At 46.4% G+C, this 27,301-nt stretch overlaps 1 protein-coding gene across 6 annotated transcripts in view; it reads left to right on the top strand.

Annotated features, from left to right (window-relative positions):
• LOC125365104 (myosin phosphatase Rho interacting protein) overlaps positions 1-27,301 on the top strand; it is a 128,901-nt gene that overhangs the window by 50,274 nt on the left and 51,326 nt on the right. For all 6 annotated transcript variants that reach the window (XM_048364934.1, XM_048364935.1, XM_048364930.1 and 3 more), the window contains exons 4-5: positions 20,616-20,767; positions 25,726-25,810. In XM_048364934.1, the coding sequence (XP_048220891.1) occupies positions 20,616-20,767; positions 25,726-25,810 (237 nt within the window). The remainder of the gene's footprint in view (positions 1-20,615; positions 20,768-25,725; positions 25,811-27,301) is intronic.

The following is a 27,301-nucleotide window of genomic DNA, read 5'->3' as shown; positions in this document are numbered from 1 at the left end:
TCAAAGTCCTCTGATGTGAATGTTTGGTGTTTACATGATGACATCCTTTTAGATTCACTTGCCCAGAGTGCATCCCTCCAAAAAATCCTTCCAAGTGTCATAGGAATAAATAGTAGAAGACAAGAATATATGCTTGTCCTTGGGGTGGTATCTCCTCGTGGGGCTGAGACTGGGATACATTTGGCAACTCTACCTCTGCACTGTAGGAGCTAAGATAGAAGACCAGGTAGGCATTGTAAGTATTGGGTAAACTTGGAAACCTGCAATTCACATCCCAGAGGGCTTTAGACTTAGGACCTAGGTTATCAAGGATTGCTGCTTTCCTGAACACCCAGGGTCTCAGAGACCACCAAGTGGCTGGCTGAGTCAGTCCTGAGACTGGTAGCCAGGCCCATAGCTTATTGCAGGCTGGGCTTCCTTATCCCCCTCCTTGTGGAATCAGCCAAACAAAACCAAGTTGAATTAGTTTTCTCTCTGGCAATTGTCAGAAAATACTTGGATTTGTGTGGGTTGAATTCCAGTTCTACTATCTGTTAGCTGACTGAATGCCTTTGCAACCTCTATAAACCGGACCTTTTTCTCATCTGTATGGGGTGGATTGTGAGAACAGCATTTTAGGGGATGGATATGTTTCCTGTCTTCTCTGAGTAGGGAGAAGCTAGGGAGAAGGCTAGGGAAAACCATCACTGGGTCCTGGTTGCTGTGCTTGCATGACCTTCCGACAAGGGAAAGGATCTGTCCTTACAAGGCTGTCCCTTCCCTTTCAGGCCAAAGGATACCTGTTACTGGTGGAAAAGAGGTGATGTTACATCTAGACTTCAAAATGTTTACATTCTGTGTGTGTGTGTGTGTGTGTGTGTGTGTGTGTGTGTGTGTGTTTTGTTTTGTTTTTTGCCAGTCCTGGGGCTTGAACTCAGGGCCTGAGCACTGTCCCTGGCTTTTTTGCTCAAGGCTAGCACTCTACCACTTGAGCCACAGCGCCACTTCTGGCTTTTTCTATATATGTGGTGCTGCGGAATCAAACCCAGGGCTGCATGTATATGAGGTGAGCACTTTACCACTAGGCCATATTCCCAGCCCCTCTATGTTGTTTAAAAAAAGAACAACAACAACAACAACAAAAAACCACCTTGGGGTTTGGGAATTTAGCTCAGAGGAAGAGCAATTGCCTAGCAAGTGTGAGGCTCTGAATTCATTCTCTATACCTTGGAATGTAGGGGCTTCAGAAACATCAATCCATTTGTGCATACAGCTCCCTATTTTTTGCAATTAATTCTTGAGGATAGAATTCTGGAAAAAGGATTCGAAAGAGAAAGGGTGCCAGATTCATGCCTGTAATCTTAACCACTCAGGAGATTCAGGCTTCTAGGCTGGTCCAGGTAAAAAGTTTTCAAGACCCCATCTTAACCAATAGTTTGGGTACTATTGGTATGTATCTATCATCACAACTATATGGGAAGCTGAGATTGAGAGAATCACAGTTCAGGCCAGCCTGGATAAAAATGTTTGTGAAATTCCCATCTCATAAAAAAAAAAAAAAACAACCCAAAAAACAACAACAACAAACTGGGCATGGTAATGTGAACCTGTCATCCTAACTATAACAGGAATCATAAATAGGAGGATCACAGGTCAGCTCAGGCAAAAAGTGAGACCCCCATCTCAAAAACAATCAGAGCAAAAAGTGCTAGAGGCATAGATCCAAGGGTAGACAGAGCCTTGAGTGCTGACCCAGTATCACTAAAGAAAGAAGAAAAACAGAAAAGGAAAGGAAAAAGAAAAGGGGAACAGGCTGCAGATTCTGTTTTTGGCTCTTGTACATGTCCAGACTACTCTAGGCAATGACAGTTCAAATCCCTTTCCAGGCATGTTTCCTTCCCCATGGCTGGGACTGGAGAATGTGTAACTTGTTCCCAGAGAACTTCCTCTCCAAGGTGTTTGGACCAGTGTGCCTTCCTGATCCTAACTGGATCCCCCCTGTGCATAAGCCTTGGTATTCTTCTCTTTTGTGACTACTTCTGTTTCACATACACCCCAAAATTGCTAAGTGTGGACTTGCTGCACTTGGAGTGGTACATACCAATAACTCAGGCACAGGTGTCTGCAGGCTAGAGGACCCAAGTAATGCTAGCTTCAGATATAGCTTCTTGTTTCCTCAACTCCTCAAGTCTTATCTCCTTTAAAGGAAGATGGTGTGGTGGGGCAGATACAGGGCTATAAGTCAGGGGATCACTCCAAGAAGCCTTGGGCTAAGTCACTTCTAACACTTGGCCATAGAGGTCTTTAAAATGAGAGCATTGGCCAGATGGGCTTTGAAAACCTGGAGTAAAGTCCTGGTAAAGTAGTTAACTTCTCATACAGGAGCCTGTCACCAGGCCCTGCCAAGTCCTCAGCCCTGGCTGCATAGGAGCCCTCTACCTCCATCAGCACTACTGGGAAATATACATAGGCTTGGCTGTTGGAAGCAGCAGCCTCTCTTTTTAATAAGCTGCCTGATTGCAGACCTGGTGCAGTTTACCTAGCTCACCTTGTGCTTTGATCACTCTGTCTACCCTTCTCTTACACTGAAGAATTGAAGTTCATGCCCTAACCAAAGCAGATCTGCTTTTTCACAGAACAATGAGCTTTGCTGTTACAGTTCTGCCCCTCCCTCCCATAGCCCTGCTTCCCTTAAGTGGTTTCCAGTGGGCTGTCGGCCTCAATGTTGGTTCTTTACTTACACAATTTCCCTGCCTTATGAACCAGTGTCTGCCTTTTATCTTCTGCATCAGGACATCAGAAAATGAAAAGAGTATTGAAAAATATGGAAGCCTAAGTCTCTGCAGAAACAAGATGATTTCTAATATGCTGTCCTAGACAGTGGACCTTTGCATACAACTCCCTGACTTCTGATGTACTTGTTTTATTTTCAGCTGGAAAAAGCATATCTTCAAGTAAAGCTTTTTGTCTCTTTTTAGCAACAGGACATCTCTCCTGGGATGTGAGGCTGGGAATATTTTTTTGGGAACAGTTATCATGTACCTTTTCCCTAGAGACAAGGAACTCTGTGTATCTCCGTTGGCTCTGTGCATGGTATATAGAATATATTCGCATTTGTATGAGAAGTCTCTCCCCACAACTTTTCAGCACATACATACACATCCCTCATCAAGAGTCCTGGGCCAATGTTTGAAGGCCAGTTGAGGTTGCCTAGAAAATACTTAAAGCTTCTGGACTCATTAGAGGTAGAATATCTTGGGACTAAAGTAATGAATGCATTTACTTAGCTTTGTAGGAGAGATGGTTAGAACCCATGATGTTGGGAAGAAAAACTGAGCTTGTGGGATATGATGGTCCTTATGGGGCAAGAAGGAGCTCAGTGGAACAAGATGGGAATGAGTCACTCTGAATGCCTCTGGGAATGTGCACTATCCTGATTTGCTAGTTGAACTGACATTGCTGTTGGGGTGAAAACCAGGAGGCTGGCCAGCCCTCTCTGCTTCCTATAGATTGGAGTCACCATCTCCTGTGGCTTTGAGATCATACCTACTTTAAGTGGCCTTTGTATAGGTTAGGTTTGAAAGTGCCACGTGATAGCACATAGCAGCGGGTTATGATAGCCATTGCTGATATATATGATGTTGGTACAGCTCCCTTCCTGGGCATGCTGGTGCTCACACTCATCGTGGTGGCTGGGATCTGCCACTTTTCATTCCATGGTGTCTTGGGTGAATGAGGAAACAGGTGAATATCCACTGATGCCTATTGGCTAGCATACCCAGTACTGGACTTGAGTACTTTTGTTCTTGGGTCTTTCATTTCATGGGATGATATTCCATGGGATGATTTTTTTTCTCTCAGTCCTGGGGCTTCAACTCAGGGCATATGCGCTGTCCCTGAGCTCTTTATGCTCAAGGCTAGCACTCTACCACTTGAGCCACAGCACCATTTCTGAACTTTTCAGAGTAGTTTATCAGAGATAAGAATCTCATGGAATGTTTTGCCCAAGCTGGCTTTGAACTGCTATCCTCAGATCTCAGCCTCCTGAGTAGCTAGGATTACAGGTGTGAGCCACTGGTGCCTGGCTGATTTTTTTTTCCCCCCTCTCAGCACCACCCTCTTGCTCTTCTGTCTTAGGACTTTTTTGTGTGTACAGGTACTTGGGCTTGAACTCAGGGCTTTGAGCTCTCACTTGGCTTTCATGCTCACAGTCGATGCTGTAGTACTTGAATTGCACCTACTACCTGGCTTTTTGATGGTTAATTGGCAGTCTCACAGACTTTGCTGCTTGCTGTTCAGATTGCCTTGGAACTACAATGGTCTAGGTGTCAGCCTCCTGAATAACTAGGATTACAGGAATGAGCCACCAGTACCCAGCTTGGTGCCTTGATTTTAACAAGCGCTGACCAGCACTCTATAATAGACTTATGAGTTGAGCACTTGAGATCTTGACCTCTTGAATGGAAAGCAAGTTCCTTGCTGTTTGTTGACTTGTTCATTCATTCAAATGTCTCCACATATTTGATGAGTTTCTGCTCTAGAGCAAGGACCTGGGAAGTGGGAGAGGAACCTTCACCTGTCCCTAGGAAGCTGGTGGTCCTGTTAGGAGGTAAGATACCTGTTGAAAGAAATGCTCACAGACAGTGCACAGGTACCAGATGAGTATCTAAAGGAAGTTGAAGCTGCTGGAGGAGCTCAGGGATCTCTGGGGGATCGTGTGTGACTTGGACCTGGAAGAGAAGCACAGAGAGAGCTGAAGAAAGGAGCTTTCATATCTGGAACAAGTAGAGCACCTTAGGCTGTCAAATCCTCAGGGTCACATGTTCTATCATGGGAATAAAGAGGTGGGAACTGCTTCACATCCCTGCCAGCTTCTTCCTGGATGTCCTGAGTCCAGCTGAGAATAGTTTGTGTGTAGGTGTATGCACATGGGCTTCAATTCCCTGATGCCAATCCTGAATGGGAACCAGGTTATATACTTTTACCAAGGAAGAAATGGGTACAACGTCTCTCCTATGGGAGTGGCTCTCTTGGACCCTCCAGACTGGTATAAGGTTGCACTGATCCACTCAGGATAGGGGTTCCTTTGTTACCCTACTCCCATACCCAACCCTACTGTCACACCCAACCCCTCCTCCCAACAAACACAAACATAATATTTTTAAACTTTCTCTTTGAAGCCAGGCATCAGTTGTTCATGCTTGTAATCCTAGCTATTCAGGAGGCTGAGATCTGAGGATCACACTTGGAAGCCAGCCTGGGGAGAAATTAACCACTCAAAAACCAGAAGTGGCACTGTGGTTCAAGTGGTAGATTGCAAGCCTTGAGCACAAAGAGGCTCAGGGACAGTGCCCAGGCCCTGAGTTCAAGCCCTACAACAAAAAAAACAAACAAAAAAAAAACCACCTTTCTCTTTGGCATGGGCTTGGTGAATTCTTTTTTTTTTCTTCTTTTTTTGCCAGTCCTGGGGCTTGAACTCAGGGCCTGAGCACTGTCCCTGGCTTCTTTTTGCTCAAGGCTAGCACTCTGCCACTTGAGCCACAGTGCCATTTCCCAGCTTTTTCTATATATGTGGTGCTGAGGAATTGAACCCAGGGCTTCATGTATATGATGAACACTTTACCACTAGGCCAGGCTTGGTGAATTCTTATACATTCCAAGTTATTAAGGTACCAGAGAAGTGAAGGCCAGTGTGCCTGGACACTGAGGCACCTGAGTGAGGCAGAGAACACCTGGCAAGTGTGTAAGACTTTCACCTCCCTGGCCTTGCTTAATGTGTGACTTGAGTTGGGAAAAAGGGTTGGGTCACAATTTTTTTGAAATATATTTCACTTAAAGTGAACTTACCCACTTAAAGTGAACATTTTGCCCGGTGCTGGTGGCCCACACCTGCAATCTTAGCTACTTGGGTGGTTGAGATCTGAGGATTGAGTTTCAGAGCAAGCCCAGGCACACAGAGTTTTAAAACTCTATCTCCAATTAGCCAGTAAAATGCTGGACTGGAGGTATGGCTCAAACAGTAGAGCACCAGCCGAGAAAAAAGCTGAATGAGAGCTCAAAGCACTGAGTTCAAATGATGGTACTGGTTTAAAAAAAATCAAACACATACTTCAGTGTGTTTTAGTACATTCAGAATTCTATAACCATCATGCCAATTTTAAAACATTTTTATCCCTATGAGGAAAACCTGGTACTCCTCAATTGTCACGCTTTTTTCCTGCACAGCTTTCTGTTGTTGGATTTGCCTGTTTGTGAATATTTTATGTAAATGCAATTAGGCAATATGTATCCTTTTATGACTGGTTTATTTTACTTGCCATAATGTTCTCAAGGTTCATTCATGAGTTAGAATTTGCTAGCTCTCTATGTATCTGTATGGCAGATTCTTGTTTTGTTTTGTTTTGTTTTTTGCCAGTCCTGGGGCTTGAACTCAGGGCCTGAGCACTGTCCCTGGCTTCTTTTTGTTCAAGGCTAGCACTCTACCTCTTGAGCCACAGAGCCACTTCCAGCCTTTTCTATATATGTGGTGCTGAGGAATCGAACCCAAGGCTTCATGTATATGAGGCGAGCACTTTACCACTAGGCCATATTCCCAGCCCCTAGATTCTTTTTTTAAAGTTGAAAAATCTCCTGTTTTATGGATAGACTGACTTAAGCTTATCCATCCATTTATTGGTAGACATCTGACTTATTTCAACCTTTGTGCTTCTTTGTGTGGACATTTGTGTTTTCCTCAGGGCAGATGTTCAGTCAATATTGTTTTCCATAGTACAGTCATTCTAGTGGGTGCAGAGTGGGATTTCAGTGTGGCTTCCATTTACATTTTTCTGATGACTGAGCTTGTTTCCTTTAGAGTAAAACTATGATGATATAGAAGGTTCAGTGTGTATCAGATACTGTTGTTCCCCCTGAAACTGTTACTGGTATTTGAACTCAGGGTCTTGCATTTAATTAGCTTTTTAGCTCAGCTGGTGCACTAGGACTTGAGCCACACCTCCAGTCCAGCTTTTTATTGAGTATTTAGAGCTAGAGTCTCTAGGACTTTTCTGCCTGGGCTGGTTTCAAACCTTGCTTCTCTGAATCTGGGCCTCTTGAGTAGCTAGGATTACAGGAATGAACAGCATCTGCTTCTGGCTTCAGACACGGTTTTTAAGTGCGTAAACTTTTATATTTAATCCTTTACCTATTTCAGAAGAAGACCTTATACCTCCATTTTATAGATGAGACCAACTGAGGCTTTAGAGAGCTTAAGGATAGTCCCTATTGTCACATTGCTGTGTTGTTTGCACTGTTGTCTACCATGCTATGATATTGTTTCTGTGAGCAGTTATTTTCTAGATGCACATAGCAAACTACATTAGGTGTGGACTGCATGTCCAAAGGCTTTTGCTGCACTGAGCCTTTGACCACACCAACTGATAAGTTTATTTATTTATTTATTTATTGTCAGTCCTGGGGCTTGAACTCAGGGCCTGAGCACTGTCCCTGGCTTCTTTTTGCTCAAGTCTAGCACTCTGCCACTTGAGCCACAGTGCCACTTCTGGCCTTTTCTATATATGTGGTGCTGAGGAATCGAACCCAGGGCTTCATATATACAAGGCGAGCACTCTTGCCACTAGGCTATATTCCCAGCCCCAACTGGTTAGTTTAAGGTAAAGAAAAAGAATTTGTTTTCCCTTTCCTATGTCTCTGGTAAAAGAAGTGTGCTGTGAAGGACAATGGCACTCTTCCCTGCCAGTGGAGTTGCTATGCCCAAATTTTGTTCAAGTCTGGGTAGGGAAGCTACAGATGTTGAGTCATTGCTTTATCCTTCCACTATCCCTATCTGCTTTTTCCCTGGTTATTAGCAAAGTGGCTATCCTATGTCTTGTAGGGCCAGACCAAGTTGTGTTCTTTTGGCTGCATCTCCATAATGCCCCCTTGATGATTACCTGCACATTCTCAAAGTTACACCAGTTGGCTTGCTTGCAAGAAAAGTTGGCCTTTAGTCTTAACCTCCTCTGAGAACTTGAAATAATGCAGAAACTGCATCATTTCCCTGAGTCCAGTCAGGCCCAGTGTGATACTTGTTAAGTCTTCTACCTTGAGGAAAGCCTGCCTCTGGAGGGGCCAGTATGTAGAGACCTTTCAGAGGGTCTCCATGTGTCAAGTTCATCTGCAGAATGGTCTCATGCTTCCCCTGTGTGTGTGCTTTTTATATCCGCCCCAACTACGGTTTCTCTTGGGTCATGATTTCCGGATTTGACATTATGTAAGCCCATGTGGAAAGCCTGCAAGTAGATTTCTGTTGTTCATCCTCAAATCCACACTAATCTGATTCAGTGTAATGTGAGATGGCATCATTGCTCCAGTGTCAAGGAGCTGCCTGCTGCCTCTGGCACACTTTCATCACCCTCTGCTGGTAGTCCTGAGGAGCGGTGGGAGGATGCTGGGTCCTAACTTCACTGTAGGCCTCATACTGCTTCCCTAGTGGCAGTCACCGCTCTCTGGCCAGCAGTCTCCTAAGAATCCTAGTGGTCTGTTGCCACCATGTTAAGGTGGCTCATTTTCTAGGTCCTCATTCGTAGTTAGGCAGCGATGGTCTTGAAACAGGCTGTCCTCCTGGGAAGGACTGCGCTGCCACTGAGAATGGTCCAGTAACCATTCAGGCTCTTGCAGAGAAGAAGGTCCTCCCCTCAACCCTGAGCTGTTGCCTAAGCCAGAGCAGGCTTTTTCTGGTCTATAATATCTCTGGAGGACCAGCCCAGAAGGCCATAGCCTGGTCTTAAATTCAGAAGGACTTGGTGCTCAGGAGCTGTCTTTTTTTTTTCTTTCCAGTCCTAGGGCTTGAACTCTGGACCTGAGCACTGTCCCTGGCTTCTTTTTGCTCAAAGCTAGTAATCTACCACTTGAGCCATAATACCACTTCTGGCCTTTTCTGTATATGTGATACTGAGGATTTGAACTCAGTGTTTCATGTATGCCAGGCAAGCACTCTACCATTAGGCCACATTCCCAGCCCAAGGGCTGTCTTTTTGCTGTTGTTGATCCTGGGGCTTGAACTCTGGGCACAGGCAGGCACTGTTCCTGAGCTCTTGTGCTCAAGGCTAGTGCTGTATCACTTGAGCCACCTCCACTTCTGGCTATTTTTGGTTATTAATTTGCGATTATTGGACATTTCACAGTCTCACTAACTGGGATCCTTAGATCACAGCCTCCTGAGTAGCTAGGATTACAGCCATGAACCACCAGTAACTGGCTCTCCTTATCTTCCTGTCCTTTGTCTGAGACCTCTATGAAACTAAAAGGCTATTTCTGATACATTGTGAGCTCAGTCTTTAGTTCCTCTCTCTATCCATTTTGGGGGAGGGGATAGCCAAGTTTTCACCCAAAGGGTAATTGAAGTCCTTTCGGCTTTCATCTTGTATAGGTCCAGCCAAGCATGTGATGAGTTAGGCACATTGATACTGAGGCCCATTGTGTAAGTGGTTGCCAGGAAAGCGCAAGTATAAGAGCCATGGGTTGTACCTGCCCAGCCACAACTCTAGAAGTGATCAGATTCAGCCACTTGAACTGAGTCCCACAGCTCACTATCTCAAAAGGGGCTATTATCCTGTGTATGGGGTGGTTGACTGGCATAGCCTCTACCTTTTCTACCTCTGTAGTTTTTCATGGCTTCCCCTTTCCACATTTCCCATAGCTGAGGGTTTCATTTTGCTTTTGGAGTGCTGGCCCAAGACCCTTGTGAAATCTTTTCTCTACTGCATATATCCATAACACACCAGGTCTTCACAGCTGTGTTCTATCTCCACTCTCCTTCTACTTGAGCTTTCATCAGGTCCTCTTGGGCCTTACAGAGAGCTGTAAGTGACTTCATACAGCTGGTTGGCCAGCTTGGGGCAGACAGTTTGGAAACAGGGCCTGCTATGGCAGTGAATAGAGATCAAGATCTCTCTGTGAAACTGTACCTCCCAGCTACTGCTGGATATGAAAAATACTGGTTGGGAACTTTTGAAAAACTCTGACAATCCAGCTCCACCTCAGGATATTTAAGTCCAAGTCTTAGGACTTGGAACTTCTTACTTTGAATTCTTCCCTGGTGATTCAATTATTCAGCAAAAATTGAGTGCCTTTGTTCAGATCAATTTAAGACTAATCTTGAAGTGCTCTGGTGATTCCCCCATTAGACTTCAGTACTTGGGGTGAGTAGGAAAGTGTTGAACATGTAGGGACCTCACAGCTACTACATTGTTGCTTAGTCTAACAAATAACAACTTCCCTCCCTCCCTCCCTCCCTCCCTCCCTTCCTGCCCCCTCTCATTCCTTCTTCCACAGTCCACTTCCAGCTTTTTCTGAGGAGTTTATTGGAGATTCATTGATTGGAGTTTATTGGAGCATCTTACAGAGTTTCCTGCCTGGGTTGCCTTTGAACTGCATCCTCAGATCTCAGCCTCCCGTGTAGCTAGGATTACATGTGTGAGCCACCAGCCCTTGGCACAACTTGCTTTCTCTAGATTTACATGGAAGGCCTTTGGGCAGAAAAGCATTTTAACCATGCCATGTGGAGGACGACAATGTTCTCTCCCTTACAGGGGAGAGGGGAGGAAGAAGCCAGAAGGCAGGTGATCCAGGACCCAGGAATCCTTCAATCCATTGATGGCTTCATAATTTAATGGCCTATAGTGAGATATTAGAAATGTAGGAGGCGCAAAAGAATTGCAAATAATCCATGCAATAAAAGAGATGGACCATCACTTCCCACTCTTTACCAGTGGTCCGTACATAGATGCAGGTAGGGCAACTCCATGGTAGAGAAACCAAAATTAACACCAACAGTGGAGGTTGGATCCTGATATGATAGAATGAGAAATGGTACTTTACTTCTGTGGTCTTCTTTCCTAAAACCCATAGCCACAGTCTAGTCATGGAAAAACATCAGACACACCCAAATTGAGGGCTAGTCTATAAAATACCCGACGAGCACTTCTCACACTGTCAAGGTCATCGAAAATAAGGCAAATCTGAGAAAACAGTCACAAGCAGAGTAGCCTAAAAGGGTACATGTGGTGTGGTCTTGGAACAAAAAAGGACATCAGAAGAAAACTCAGGAGATCTGAACACAGTTTTTCTGACTTAGTATGGACTTCAGTTACTTTAGTAGTTCTGTGTTGGGAGGAGTACATGGGAACTCATTGTTTCCATAACTTGTCTGCATATCTAAATATTCTGAAATAAATTTTACTTACAAAGCAAAACCAAAGACCTACCATAGAGATTCTAAAAAGCTGTTCTTACAAAGAAGGCCTGCTTTTGAAGGATGGGGAAGCCCCCAAATCCTGGCCAGAAAGGCCTGGCAGGTGTCCAGGGCCAACTTGGGGCCAACTCATGGGAAGGAAGCCAGGAAGTTAGGAATCAGACCTGGACGGAAACTACCTCCCTCCCCTCTGGCATCCCAAGGAGCCACATGTTCATCCAGAAGCCCCTTTTCTGTCTCTGTAGTGGGAGGACTAGTGATAGATGCATTAGGAAAGTGTGTGCTATGAATGGCAATAGGCAGTTACACTGACATCCTTCTCAGAACAATGTGTGTGAATGTGGCAGCATTAGGGCTTGAACTCAGGGCCTGGGCATAATCCCTTGGCCTTTTCCGCTTTAGGCTAGTGCTGTATCACTTGAGCCATAGCTCTATTTCCAGCTTTTTGATAGTTAATTGGAGATAAGAGTCACAGTCTTTCCTGCCCAGGCTGACTTTGCATTCTCAGTTTTTAGCCAGAGTAGCTAGGATTACAGGTATGTCCGTGGCATCCACCTTAGAACCATGTGTTTAGACTCTGAGACTGTCACACCAAGACAACTTTGATGTAAGGATGAATGAGCCATCAGCTGGTGTTTCTATGGTGCTTGGAAGCCAATGATTTCTGGCTTTTTGTACAGGTTATGCCCCTGCCTTCCTGCTTCCTTGAGTGTAGGACTCCCACTGTGGCTGGTCACTCTCCCTCCTCAACACTGTTCCTTCCTGACACTTTTCCTGCTTGCCATAGACTAGGCTTTTCATGGGCCAGTGCCCTTTGACTTCCTCCCTACTCATCATGGCTCCTCACAATTATAGTCTGTGGAAGGTCAGCTGAGGAGGTCAGGGCTTCTGTTAATTTACTTTATAGTTGTGTTTCCAATGCCTAGTACCTGAGTCAGCTTTGGCCAGGTCCATGTATGTAAGTGAAGATGATGCTGCCTCATTGTGAAGTGAAGATGATGCTGCACATACATTGTCCAAAGACCTTCTTCCCTCTGCTCACCTGCTCTAATTCTTAGACTTCATAGGGCAAGTCCAGCCCTCAAGCTACCAGCAGCCTAACGACTCTTGATATCTCCGGGCCTGACCTCCTTGCCCTAGGCCTGCCACAGTCTAACTGTTGTCTTAGCACTTAACCTCTGCAGGCAGTGATGGCTATGTATACCCTTTGTGTCTCTACCTCTGCACTGTACAGCCTGAGTTGGGTGCCACGCTTAATCCTTGCTATGGAGTCCAGCTTCTGGCCTGGGATCTAGTGGATGCTGTGGAGTTAATGATGTGGGGTTGGGCCACCAGCTATAGGTCTAGATGCTAGACAAGTGGCCATTCCTATACACCAGATCCTCAAGGCCAGCTTCTAAAGACTATGACTAGAGCTGTTTGTGTAGCCAGAGGAGGTTGAGTGGCTCTTGCTGGTGGGAAGGAGACAAACGACTTTCAGGGCTGAGCTGAGGAAGAACAGGCCAAGTTCTGACCTGTACAGTCCTGACTGGGTCAGAGGGCTGGAGCCTCTGGCATGGTATTATGTCAGCTGCTGCCTCTGCCTGGAGCTTAGGGTTGCCATGGGAGATATGAGAAGGTGGGCATGCCCAACCTTAAGCTCAGTTCTGGACCACTGCGGAGGCTTTGGCGAGTCCATGGGAAGTGGGGTCAGAATTGGCCAGCCTCCATTTGCAAGGACTCCAACTAAGGAGTCCATCTTAGATCTTTCACTTTCCTAAGCTAAAAACACTGTACCCATTAAACATTAATATCCCATCTCCCCCATAGCCACCATTGTACTTTGCATATCTTTGAAGCTGAGTACTCTTAGGCCCCTCATGAAAGTAGAATTATACAGTGTATATCATATTATGATGGGCTGACACTAGAGGTTCATCCATATTATAGCACATATCAAAATTCCAGTCCTTTTATGGCTAAATACTATTCCAGTGTATGTATGTTCCACGTTTTATTTATCCATTCATCCATTAGTGGATGGTAAAGTGCTTCTACTTCTTGGCTATTGTAAATAGAGCTTTGGTGAACGTGGTGTGTTAATATCTGTAAGAATTCTTGCTTTGGACCCAACTTTAGGAGGATTGGGCTTGACTGGTTAATGAGGGCTTCCCAAGGGAAGCTCTAGAGACTTTTGGCTACTTGGTGGGGTCTAGCAACCATAGCCAGCAGGCAGGGCTGATATAGCAGGTGTAAGAAGGAACTTCCTGGTCTTGGCAGCAAGTGAAAAGGGCTGTTGTATTCTTTTGTCCTTTACAAAAATAGGTTTAGCTGGCCTAAGGATGTCCTATTCCCTCCCTCTGCTCACAGAAGCCCTGAATAGATAGATCATCTCTACAGTACCTCATAAAGTCCTTCAGACAGACTACTTCAGTGTGTGTAGCCACAGACTTAGCCCACTATTGCAGGCTGGGGCTGGGACTGCGGCCATGATGCACTCAGCCATCTGTTACTGCTGGGATTAGCAGATGCTCCATGTCTTAGAAGCCCCTTTCTGCAAATCCATGGTAGCCCTGACAGCCTCAGAAAGTTCATGCTGTCTGGCTGAGGCCAGAACAGGTAAGAGGAACCTCAGAGGGGTAGGAACAGCTGCTCAGCCAATCTTGTCCTCAGCAGAGACCCCTTCACAGTGAAGTTATTGTCTATTAGGACAATCACAGGGTTTGTAAAGCTATCACTGCAGTCTCAGCACTTTTTTCCATAACCCTAGGAGAGGCCCTGTACCAGTAACTATCACCCCAATCTTCTGCCCAGACCCTGGCAACACTGTCTGTGGTCTGCCTCTGGCAGCCAGCCTGCCTATATGCTTCATATCAATGGAGTGAGGCAGCATCACCATGCCACCATCTGCCTTTCTACTTGGTTATCTGCTAGATGCCATGGAGTCCTGGGTAGGAGTGATAGCTTTCAATTAGTCCCATGGCCTTGATGGCCCAGGTACTGAGGTGGGGAAGGAAGCTGTAGACCCTGCCCTGCAGGTGGAGTCCTTCCCTGGGCATGTATGTCCTCCCAGACACCCTTTCCCTCCCATGCTCTTCAAGGAATAGGACCCATTCCTGCCTGGTCTTTGCACATTACCCTGTCAGCCCTGAGAACATTGTGTTTGAGTAAAGATGGATCTTCTTGTTTTATTAAAAAATGTATTTGCATATGAGCTAGTATATTACATATATAAATAATACTTTTATACCATAAACCTGTCATGTAATCTAGAGGATTCTGTTTGTTCTAAATATAATTACAAATATTTACTGAAGCTCAGTTTAGGAGATATGTGGAACTGGATACTATTAACCTTGTCCAGCACCTCCCAGTCTAGTATGGAGAACATGCACATGAACCAGGGGTTTTGTAGAGGACTACCCTTCATAGTATACAGGGTGGCCCAGCAGGAGATGAGCTAGCTTTGAGGAAATTAAAGCCAATGGCTCTGGGTGCTTCAGGCCTGCAAGCAGGGCTAGGAGGTACAGTGAAAGTCTCAAACAGGTAGCTTGGAGGCTGCTGAAATAGGATGAGCATAGTCTCTTTCAGTTAAGCCTCCCACAAAATATCTCCCATGATTCTCTGAGGCCTCCCACCACCTAATACCCAGTTTGGAGCACTTGGCGGTAGAATGACCATAGGTAGGCAGTGGAGAGGGGCTGCAGCAATCACAGATAGCTGGTGTGTACCAGGTGCCAGTGGGGAGAGCAGCTGGGAACAAGACACAGGAAATGTCTAGAACCCAGTGCCATCAGCCTGGGACTCCACAGAAGATGATGCATATCTCCTGGGGCATAGCCTGAGAAACGAGGTTCTGACTCCGTCCATGGCCAGGCACATTAACAGTGTCAGTGTGTGAGATTGTTTGTCTGCTTCTAGACAGAGGGCAGCACTGGGCTTTGAACTTAGGAGGTCGTTGTGCTTAATAGGCAGGCCCTATACCACTTGAATCATACTCCTAGCCATGGCCTGTCACTTTTCTTTTTTTTTTTTTTTTCTTTTTTTTTTTGCCAATCCTGGGTCTTGGGACTCAGGGCCTGAGCACTGTCCCTAGCTTCTTTGTGCTCAAGGCTAACACTACCTCTTGAGCCACAGCTCCACTTCTGACTTTTTTTTTGTTTATGTGGTGCTGAGGAATTGAACCCAGCACTTCATGCATTCTAGGCAAGCATTCTACTGCTAAACCACATTCCCAGCCTGGCCTGTCACTTTTAAAACTCAAGTCAGTTTGGTATAAGCAGCTGGCTACCAGGGTCTGCATGGAGATAATGGGTTTCCCTCTCCTCTGAATGGGGCAGATAGTGGTCATTATGCCTAGAGCTCCTTCAGTCCATAGTCCCTGCCTTTCTGGTCCAGGAAAGGAGAATGTGCCCAAGGCTCATTCCCTCTTCCTCTCACAGGAATCATTATGAGGCACATCTGGATACCACCCTTACGCCTTACTGAACTGCATATGGGTGGGTACTGAGGAGCAGGTGGGACAGCATGCAGTGCCAGCTGAGCCCCACCGCAGACAAACAGCAGCATGTTCATTCAGTCTTTTGGTAACTCTATAGGTACAGAATTTTTTTAATTGTGGCAAATTTCAGATAACATAAAAGTCATCAAAAAGTTACCATTTTAGCTACCACAAAGTGACATTTTAGTATGTTCATAGTATTAGGCAACATCACCTCTCCAGCTCCTACTGACTGATGATACATGCTTATCCTCCCTGGAGTATGCTAAGCCTGTCCCTGGCTTCTTTTTGCTCAAGGCTAACACTCTGCCACTTGAGCCACAGCGCCACTTCTGGCCTTTTCTATATGTGTGATATGTGGTGCTGAGGAATTGAACCCAGGACTTCATGTGTAGGAGGCAAGCACTCTACCACTAGTCCATATTCCCAGCCCATTTTCCTTTCTTTTCCTCTGGCCCTTAGAAGTTTGCCTTTCCACATTTCTTAGGCTCTCACCCTGACAGATATAGTACTAAAGGATTCCCAGTTCTTGTGAACCAGTAGCAGACACTGGTAGGATGTCTAGGCTCTTGCTCTACTTTGTTTTAGGCTCTTTATCTTCTTTCTCCCTGCTTGTTCTCTAGCTTAAGTGAACTTCAGCTTAGAACAGCCCTTGTGTCTTAGCAAGGTAGTATAAGGAACCGAAAAAAACTGAAGGTTCCTGATGACTAGAGGACTGGCAGGGACTGCTCCTGTAACTGCAACATACTACTATTTAGATAGCTTATAGACAGCCATCTTTTTTGGAACAAGCAAATCTAGGTGAAGCTCAGCTTCTTAGGAGGCCGGGCTGGCTAACCTCTGGAGGTGTAGAACTAGGGCAGGGAGCTCATTGGAGCTGGCCTCTTGCTGACAGCATTGGAGATAGTTGTTCCCTCTGCCTGAATTTGGGTTACAGCCTAGATACTTGTCCTTGCTTTTGAACGAATCTGTTCCAGCTTTGTGAGTGCAGGAGATGTAACAGAGTAACAAAGTGGTTAGCTGCAGAGCCAGGGTTTGGGGTTCAGTTACTAATAAAGCTAATTTCTAAGGCCCTGAGTTTGAGACCCAGGACTAGCATGCACACACACAAAGCCAAGCAAGTGTGAGGCCCTACACTTACACATGCACATGTGTACACACACACACACACACACACACACACACACAAATTAATACTAGATCCTAACATTGCTGGCAGGAATGTCAATTGCAGCCACTTTGGGAACTTCTTTACTTGTTTCTCAAAGAGTTAAATGTATAGTTCCCATGTGACACAGCAATTCCACTCCCCGTGTACCCATCCAAGAGCAATGAGAATACATGTCCATGAGTATTTGCATGTAAATATTCATAGCAGCAGTATCCAACACTCCCAAAGTGGAAACAACCTAGATATTCATCAGTAGAAGAGTGGATAAACAAAATGTGGCACATCCTACAAAGAGCAGAGTGCTCCCATACATTACAGCACAGCCAAATCATTAAGAACGTACTATGAAGGGAGAAGCAGCTGCCAGACACAAAATTGTGTGCTGTATGGTTCCATTTATCTTAAATATGCAAAATAAGTAAATCTTCAGAGGCAGAAAACAGATTAGTAGCTGGGGTGGGGGGATGGGAAGAAAGTAATACTAATGGTTCAGGTTTTGTAGGGGGGCAATGAGAATGTTCCACATTTGATTGTTGTACAACTCTTATGAACAGGCTGAAAGCCATTGAATTGAACTCTGTAAATAGGTAAATTGTAAGGTGTGTGAAATAAAGCTGTTATTAAAAAAAGACAAGTCTTTGAGATTAAGAATGAGATCATCTAATTTGGGAGCAGCAAGTTTCTTCCCACCTTGTTGGAAGCTTCATAAGTAGGTTAGGTTCTGCAACTGTAGTTCTCTTCTCTGATGTACCCTGTTTGCTCCTTTCTCTGCATTTCCTATAGGATCAGATAATGCACCTCATGGTAACTAATATTGAAGAGACAACTGGACAGATTGTAAATGTGCATAGGTGGTAAATGAGCACTGACTTCTTAAATTCTTAGCCTAGTTTATATCTTTGCCATTTCTTAACACCTTTGAAGTTCTTTTTGGAAGTAGAACCCTCATTTCACACATGAGGAAACTGGGGCCCAGAGAGGTGTTTGGCCTTGCTTTGCTCTGATTTGGTGAGATTGAGAGCATGACCACAGCCAACAGTAAGGCCAGGGTCTTTACTGGTGGCCAAGTGCCCTACACAGAAGGGAAAGTGGACCTCTGGAGACAGTGAGCAGTTTAGTGACACTGACCCCTGGAACATTCATATCAAAGTAGGGCCTAAGTGTAATCCCCTGAGAAGAATATACTAGAATTTCCATTGATATGTTCCCTCATTCCCATTTTATTTACCTGTGTGCTGTATGTGTTATATTTTATAATTTTTAATGGTATGACTTACATCTATCATTCATTGAGGGTATGTGTCAGAGTTGTGACACTGGGCCCCAAAGGTTGTGTACCAACCTTTGAGAATGAAGGAGGGTAGAAGAGGTGCTCTGGCAAAGTCCCTCTGCAGTCCCTTCCCCCTGTGGTCACTCCTGTCTCACTTCATGGCTTTATGTCATTAAGTCCTTAAAGCAGCCATTAGTTTTCTCTTCTGCCTCAAAGAGACAGCCTTGTCCAAGGATGGAGAACATATGTTCTTGTGGATTAGGGATCCTGCTCCAAGAGGATAGTTTGCCCAAAATGGATTAAGAGGAAGCCTCCTGGACAAGGCCTAGAATTAGCACTTATATAGACTAGAATAAGAATCTGAACCTATAAGTGATGGATCTCCTGCTTTACATCTCCTTACCGGAGGTGGTAAGGAGTTGGGTTTATGCAAAAAGGGGTCTGAGGCCATCACCTTTTTCCAGGGAGTCCCTCTGCATAGTTGTGGGACAGTTCACCTGGCTGCCTTTCCCAGCCCCTTCTCTGGACACTCCATGGGTATCTACAGAGGCACCTGGAACCTGTGGGCTGTTGCACCAGTGAGAGCTGTGCTGAGCCTACCTGAGGCCTCTGTTAACTTCTCTATACTGCCATCCTTAACTTCTCTATACTGAGGCAGGTATTCTGTGAACTTCGACTCTAAAGCCCATTGCTCTTTGCCACAGAAATCCAGAGGCTCCCTCTGAGTCCAGCCTCTTCTATTGTGTCTGCCTTCTGAGCAGAGCCTGAGGTCTTCAAGGGAAGGCTCTTGGGCATGAGGGTCTCATGGGGCATACACTGGTTAGGACCATGTGTAGGTGAGGACTCAGCAGTCCCATGCATCCCTTTGGCAATCATGAAGGTGTGGTGGACAGGCAGGTTAGCCAGAGGAGCTCACAGATAGCTTGATGGTAAAATCACATGTGCCTCATCTGGAACAGTCTAGGGAGTTCACACCTAACCTGCATTTGACAGATGAAGTGGGTGGAGGTGAGGTGGTTGTTCTGAGCTCAGTGCGTGTGCCAGACAGGCTTCTTCTCAGATCATGCCCCCTCACCCTCAACTGTCAGTAAGGAACTGGCACATGAATGGTGGTAAAAGTGGTTGAACTGAGCTGGAGAAGACAGGCCAACTCCAGGCTGCCCCAGCTGCTTCCATTTTCCCCCCTTGCTTAAGTGTAAGTTGCAAAATTTGCTGCTTTTTTAGAAATAAGACCAAGCAAATAGTAGGCTGTAAGGAGTTTGGTGAAGCTGGTGGTCCGCCCACCTGTGGCTTGAGGAATGGTCATATTGCTGGGTTTCCTAGTGGGAATCAACAATGTGAAGAGAAGGGTGGCAGGGACAGATCCCAGCTTGTGGCTGGCGGGAGCCCTCTGTCTTCCGAAAGCATCCTCATGTTTAGGGCAATGTGAGACTAAAGGACACAAAGGCTAACATATTATCATCTTTAGAAAGGATCTTTCAGGGCTGGAGGTATGGCTCAAGTGGTAAAGCTCCAGCCATGAGGAAGCAAACCAAAAGGGCACCAGACCTCCTGAGTTCAAGCCCCAGCACTGGCAAAACACAACATAAGAACAGAATCTTCTATCCAGCCCCTCTCAATGTGAATTTTTTAGACTCCCTTTCCATGAGCTGGGCACCAGTGGCTCATGCCTGTAGTCCTACTCCAGAGACTGAGATCTGAGGATCATGGTTTGAAGCCAGCCCAGGCAGAGATGTCTGTGAGCTCTATTAACCACCAGAAAACTGGAAGTGGAACTGTGGCCCAAAGTGGTAGAGTGCTAACCTTGAGTGAAAAAGCTCAAGGATAGCACCCAGGTCCTGTTTTAAGTCCCATGACCAAACAAAAAAAAGACTTTTCTGCTTCTGATTTTCTGTCCTTGATTTCAGGGTCTAAATGTTTTTGCTATGTAAGGGAGGAGAAAAGTACTGCTTGTTGAGCCAGGCAGTCTCTGCAGGATGTTTCATGGCCTGGACAAAAGTGGGTGGGTTTCTGACTCCACGCCCACAGCCCTACAGACAGTGAGTGCTTTAAGGATGTTGGCTCTGGTCTGGCCCCCACCTTGCATCTAAAACCAAACCAAAACAAACAACAACAACAACAAAACTTTGCTTTTTTTGAATCCATCTGTGGAGCTTTTCCTTACTACTCTCTTAGATCAGCAACCCCACTGGGACTGGGATCCTGGCTGCTACTATTTCCACAGCTGTCCCCTTCCTGTCCTTCCTCTCTCCCTCCTCACCTCTTCCTCCAATACAAGCTGGGATATTGTTCTCCAAGTAGGAAGTAAAGTCCAACTGGTTGTCCTCTGAGAAAACCCAGCTTTTTCCTGTTCCTCCCTGGATGGGTGGATGAGTAGGAAATAAGAACTTAGAGGACCAAGAGGCTGTAGGACCCAACACCACCTCTTGCTGCTTCTTTACTGCTGCCTCTGAGTGACTCTGCCCTCTTGCTCTTCTTACAGCCCACAACCCTCCCTCAGGGCACCATCAACATGAACCAGTGCACAGATGTAGTGGATGGGGAAAGCCGCACTGGGCAGAAGTTTTCCCTCTGCATCCTGACACCCGAGAAAGAGCATTTCATCAGAGCGGAGACCAAGGAAATCATCAGTGGGTGAGTTGTCCAGAACCACACAAGGCACCACCAACAGGCCCTTGGACCAGGCCTGAGTACCTTGTGAAGTAGATCATGGGCTAATTTGGCTGTACCATCATTGACAGTTTGCCCAAGGGGCTCTTCCTCTGAACTCCCTATCTTCCTTCTCAGTATTATTGTTTCCATGCCTCATCCTTGTGCTGTCTATACACCTGCCAAACTCATACCTGTGTGTCCTGCAGACTTTGGGGCCACTTTGTCTTTCTAGGGCCTCTTCATTGGTGTCCTAAGGCTTAACTATTTTTGCCCCTCTTCTGGTGAAACCATCAAGTTGCTTAACAGGTCTGCAAGGTCCTCACCAGCTCTGCAACACCTCTACTGCCCTATACTTCAGTGGTGTTGAGTTATATAGTGCTGCTTTTTAAACATCAATCACCTCAGTCTTGAATGACCCTCTTTCCTTCATGCTGTTTAGTCATCCTGTGCCTCAATCCTCTGGGGAACATGCCCCATGCAGTGCTCAAAGCTCCTGATGATCCACAGTGTTGGCACTTAGGAATCATGTCCTCTGTCTGTGCCTTACATATGCGCCACACTACTGCCACTGCTTTAGTCTTTCAGTGGAAAGAACTGTTAAGCCTGCTCACTTCTGTGGCATATAGGCCTTGCTTGGAAGTAGCTGATATTCTGAAGGACATGAACTTTGTACTCTTGAATATCAGGGAGCTCCAAGTGTAGCAGTAGGGCATTTACTACCAACACCTTCTGACTTGAGCAATGATGAAAAACTTCATGATACACACTGGTAATCAGGCTCTAACATGCCTGGCCCTTTGGCTCCCTGGGAGTGAGTCTCAGAATCCTGCTTATTCTTTAAGGCAAAGGGGCAGATACATTTGAAACTCTTAAGAAAGCAAATATGGGAAGTTGAGGAGATTAAGCTGATGGCTATAATGCAGGAGAGTAAATATGACTCCTTCAATTTGAGCCTTATTTTAACATTTTAACTGCAGCCCTGGGCCAGGCTGAAGGAGTAAGAGGGAACATGGGCTAGAGCCATTGCTTGCCATGGGGTGCCCCCTGCTGGACAGATAAAAACTCAAATTCCTTAAGTTCCAGGGGACAAGCCAGAGGAACCTTATTTTTTCTTCTCTTTTTTTTGGGGGGTGGGGGGGGGGTGGGGGGGGTCTGTTCCTAAGCTTAACATAGAACCATGGGATCAAAGAGTGTCCAGGGCTTCTCAAGAACTCTTGCTTTTGCCAGGTGCTGTGGCTAATGCCTATATCCTAGCTACTCTGAAGGATGAGGCCTGGAGGATTGTGGTTCAGAGCCAGCCCAGGCAGAAAAGTCAACAAGACTGTCTCCTCCCAAAAACTGGTCTAGAGGCATGGTTCAAGTGGTAGAGCACACACTGAGCAAGCAAGGGTAAATGAATATAAAGCCTTGAGTTCAAGCCTTGGTGCCAGCAAAAGTGAGAAGGCTGAGGGCTGAGGGCCTGGACGCAGCAGGACTACCTTTCATTTGGGAGTAACCACCTGCATTTCATACTCAAATCAGCTGCTGCCAGACACATGTCTGTGCAGTAGTGGGGAACATCCAGATACAGGCTTTATGCAAAATGATGTGGTCTAGCATTGCCAAGGCAACCTCGGTGGGACTTGAAATTCAATAACTCTGCAAGCTTTTTTCTTTCTTTCTTTCTTTCTTATTTTGGTGGGCCCTGGGGCTTGAACTCAGCGCCTAGGTGAGCCTCTTTGTGCTCAAGGCTAGTGTTCTACCACTTGAGCCACCACCCCACTTCTGGCCTTTTCTGAGTAGTTTATTGGAGATAAGAGTGTCATAAACTTTTCTGCACAGGCTGTTGATCCACAGATCTCAGCCTCCTGAATAGTTAGGATTGCAGGTGTAAGCCCCCGGCACCTGGCTTCTGTGAGCTTTTTTCATGACAATATAAAGATAAATACCATGCCAAAGTCCTTGCAGATAAAATGTTTTCCACCACTGCTAGAGGATCTTACTCTCCCATGTTGGAACCCAGGGAAGGCAGAGATGACAAAAGTGACAGAATGGAGGTCTGAAATAGTGACATCATGTAGTTAAGAGAAGGTGATACATAGCATTTGACTCATCCCTGTAACAGTCTAGCGTCCTCACTGTAGCCCACACCCCTCCAGGGTTCTCCATTTCCTTCTGTCCGTTGTCTCTTCTGTCAGTATGCACTGAATTCATTGTACCCAGACAACTTGAGTAAACATTTGTCATTAGCAGACTAAGGAACTAGGCAGGCTGGGGGCTTCTTTGGGACCAATGTTTATATGGTGGCTCAGTGACACAGCCGTATGTGGTTGCCTGTGTCTAGCCAAGGCTCGTCTCTCTCCTTATCCTGGTTTAGGACCTACATGTTTCTGTCTAGCAGCCAGGTTCTTACAACAGAGGCCTGCCCAAGGGCCCTCCAGGCCCTCTTCTGATCTAAGCAGCAGCTTCTGCACATTCCCCGTATTCTGGGATTCTTGACCCCAGCATACCTATATGTCCTGGGAACAGATGCTCCCTCTTTCTCACCTCCTCTCAACCTTGCAAGTAAACCCTTATTTCAGTGCTCTCTACAGCTTTCTTTGCTTATCGTGGTTCCTAATCTGTAGTTCTGATCACATTGAAGGTCAGTTCTAAGGAGGTATTGATGCTTCTGCCAGGGATGTGGCAGGGATATCAACACCCTCTCACCAGCCCTCCTCCCTGGGTCTTCTCTGAATGACCACTTCCAGTACTAGAGAAAGCGGCCAGTTGTTTTTCCATTTCCCATGTTCCAAGAGGGACTTTCAGGCCTCAGGGTCCTCTGCACACAGCTCTTTAAGAGAAAGTGGCATTGGATGTAGTGGGCAGGCAAGACTTGACTTTGCTCTACAATTAGGCCAGAGGTTGGGCTTCCCTTCTTCCACATGCCCATTCTCAGTAACCCAACTTTGTTTTCTGTCGTTGAGAAGCCCCGGTACCTACCAGTTCCATATTTACCCATCTTCTTTCTTTACTATGTAACATTGGACATGTCCTACTGGAGTTCCATAAATCCATGTGCCGAGGATGCAGTTATCATCTGTCCTAGCCTAACATCTCTACTATAAGGGGTTGAGCAGGTGCCTTGTGGCACAAAACAAGTCTTTCCCTAATACCTCTGACTTCTCAAATCCCAGCCTAGAAGTTCTTGGCAGCTCTATTCTGTCAGTGGCACCATATCCCCACCTAGCAGTGGCCAGCCCTCTCCTCTTCCCTTAAAACTTCACCCTGCATGTTTCACTGGCATTGCCATTGGCTGGCACCTGCAAGACTTAGGGAATCTGGGTGCCCTAAGGTTCTACGATCCCTACTATGCTTTCCACACACCTGGGGTCCTCAGGGAGAAAGGTGACCTTGATGTAGAAAGTCTAGGAAAGTTGTAGGGACAGCCCTCTGGAGACCTAGGTCCCTCTTGAGTGCCACTGCAACTAGAAGGGCAGCCCACCAGCATTGTGAGCATCACAGGAACAGCTCCAGGAGCCCAGGCCCTCTCCACTGGTCTCTGCCCCAGCCACCCTGGGACACAAGAGTGAGCAGGGAAAGGGCTCAGCATCCTGGAAAGCCCATTCATCTGCTGGCTTTGCAGGTTCACTTGCACCCTCCTTTCTTGCTTTGGGATACCCAGAGAAGGGATTATAAGACCTGGGCTCTGATAATGCAAGCCTTTGCCTCTACTAGAAGGTTGAGCATTATTGGTCATGGGCTGAACTGTGCTGAGAGTAGCCCTCTGCTTAGTCACTGGGATTCCCTGCACTGGGACTGGTTCCCTAGCTGCCAACACTTCCTAAGGCAGTCCCAGAAAGCCACCATCTCTACCTTCCACAGCAACCTCTTGCCCCAGGGGTGCTGCTGGGTTGTGTTGGCATAGCTACTGCCATAACCCCAGGCCTGGGTCCAGCACAGTCTCTGGTGCTCCAGGAAGGTCTGATTAGACCTGTGTCTCCTGTAGTTCCTTCCCCATTGGAAAGAATGCTGGCTGCCTTGGCCACACAGCCAAGGCTGGAGGTGGGCTTCAGAGGCAGGCCCCCTTCTACCTTCTATTCCTCAGCAGTTCAGTCCCTTTCTCCTTGTGAAAATCTGGACAGAGAGAAATAGTGTTTCTGTCATGGCTTGATAGAGCTCCCAGTTTCAGAAATGAGGGGATAACGTTCTTAAGGAACTAAAAGTACCTGAGGTCATGATCAGGCTGTGGTAGAGCAGATCTAAGGCACTGGCCTGTTGGCCTGCATTTCCTCCATTTACACTAGGAATTGCTGATCCACAGTAACCCTTCCAGCATGTAGGCCCCAATGAGTGTGGAGATGGAGTGGGAGACATGTTTCAGAATAACTCTGCTTGGCTTTCTCCTTTGTAAGAGATGGTCTAGGAGGTCAACCACTCACTCCTGAGTTGACCATGAAGAACATTGCTAGTATGACTCCTAGTTTTCTTCTTGGCCAGAATCTACCTGTTTGCTATCCCTAACTGGCTTCCAGTTGCTGCCTATTTGTGTGCTCCCCAAATCCCCTCTGGGCAAGAAGTTTTAGAATCAAATCTAAGCCCTGGGAATAAAAGTAGCTTTGGGACAGAGATGTGCTCCCATTCCCCAAAGCCTGTGGTCAAGCATGCCTCTTTACAAGCATGGAGCCTATATTGTGCCTTAAGCCCCTGGTGGCAGTGGCAGTAGCAATATCATCGTCTGGCCTGCCTCTCGCACTTACTGTGCCTCTCTTGGCCTACTCTGTAGCACAACCTGGCCCAACTGTGGCACTTCTCATCTGGGGTTATGTCCTATCCTGCTCAGTGCCCAGAGGTCTGGCTGTTGGATGGGTATCTCCAGGCAGGAAGCATAGGGCCTGGGGTCTGGACTACCCCAGCCAGGGGCAGGATCATGTTCCTGAGAGCCGGAGTCTTACCTGATACTGTCTCCTCCCCTTTCCCAGGTGGCTAGAGATGCTCATGGTCTATCCCAGGACCAACAAGCAGAACCAGAAGAAGAAACGGAAAGTGGAGCCTCCCACCCCACAGGTAGGCCAGGTGTTATTTCCCCCAGTGGGGCTGGAACCTGGGGTGAACTGAACCTTTAGGTTAAAGATTGATGAAGGGGTCAGGCTACCATTGAGGTGGTCATACCCTGTACACTCTTTCCCTCCTGCCCACACTCTGAAGACCACAGTTCACATCACATCTGAGAACTCTGTAGGGTAGCCTACGGATGTATGCTGGAGCTGTCGGGCCGGGGGGGGGGGGGGCGGGGGGGGAGGAGTTGGACCAGTAGGCAGCAGAGCATGTATCTTGACCATCCTTGGCTTCTGGGGAATGTTCAGGGATGGGCAGGGTTTCAGGGTGGGAATGGCTCTGTCTTTCCATTATTGTTGTAACTCCCCACATTCCTGGGCCAAGGAGAGTAAGGTGACCTTACTAGCCTTACTAGCTAGATTGCAACATTGTCCTGTTGGTATCTAATTGGTAGGGTGGTTGTGGTTATTAAAGGAAACATTACACCCCTCATTGGTACACAGTGAATGTTAGTCCTTCTCCCTCTGTGCCAATTGTTGCTCTCACCATGCTTTTGCCTTTGTAACCCTCTGAGAGTGAGCAGGCGGAAGTGGGATCCTGTGAGTATTGCAAAGTCAGAGGCCTAAGGGAGTAAAGAGTCAGCAGAGTCCCTAAGTTTAGGCAGTCCTCCCTGGCTGCTCTGCATCACTGAGCAGCCAGAGATGGAATGGAAAGAAATGTGGCAGAATACACTGGCCTAGTCCCCTTCCCCACACCTTTGGACATTCATTCTTTATCCTGTCCCTCCCCACGGAGCTTCAGAGGACACTTAAGCCAGATTGCCTTGGAAGGGAGATGTCTCTAGTTTGAAGTAGCTGGGTGCCTTAAATTCTAGCTACTCAGGAGGCTGATATCTGAAGGATCACAGTTCAAACCCAGCTCAGGCAGGAATGTTCCTATGACTCTTGTTTCCAATTAACCACCTGTAAACTGGATATGGAGCTATGGCCCAAAGTGATAGAACACTAGCCTTGAGTAAAAGAGCTCAGGGACAGTGCCCAGGCCCAGAATTCAAGCCCCACAACTGAAAAAATAAAATAAAAAAATAAAGGTCAGTGCAAAACATATAATCAGAGTGGTTCCTAGAGCCTGAAAATAGCATACTGATGGGGAGAAGCAGCTAACCCCCAAGGCTGACTGGTTTGAGAGAAAAATCTCTGACAGAATAAGAGCACTTAGTGTTACATCTTATATCTATGGTAATAAGTTGGAAGCTGCTCAGTATAGACTGATATCATGTAGTGCATCTCAGTAAGTGCATAGGAGAGACCATGCATAGGAGAGACACCTGAGCCAAGGTAGGCCAGGGAATTTGGTTATGTCTCCCTACCTATGACCTTCTTGACCTCAGATATTGCTGCCCGTGGCCAGGCTTCACTTTTCTAGTCAGTGGAACGAGCCACATGATCCCAGAGCAGGGATGTTACCCCCTGCCCTGAGGGCATGTCTCATAACCAGTAC

Source organism: Perognathus longimembris, chromosome 17 (genome assembly GCF_023159225.1).
Source record: "Perognathus longimembris pacificus isolate PPM17 chromosome 17, ASM2315922v1, whole genome shotgun sequence".
In the NCBI taxonomy this organism is placed as follows: domain Eukaryota; kingdom Metazoa; phylum Chordata; class Mammalia; order Rodentia; family Heteromyidae; genus Perognathus; species Perognathus longimembris.
This window is presented reverse-complemented; position numbering and strand designations above follow the sequence as displayed.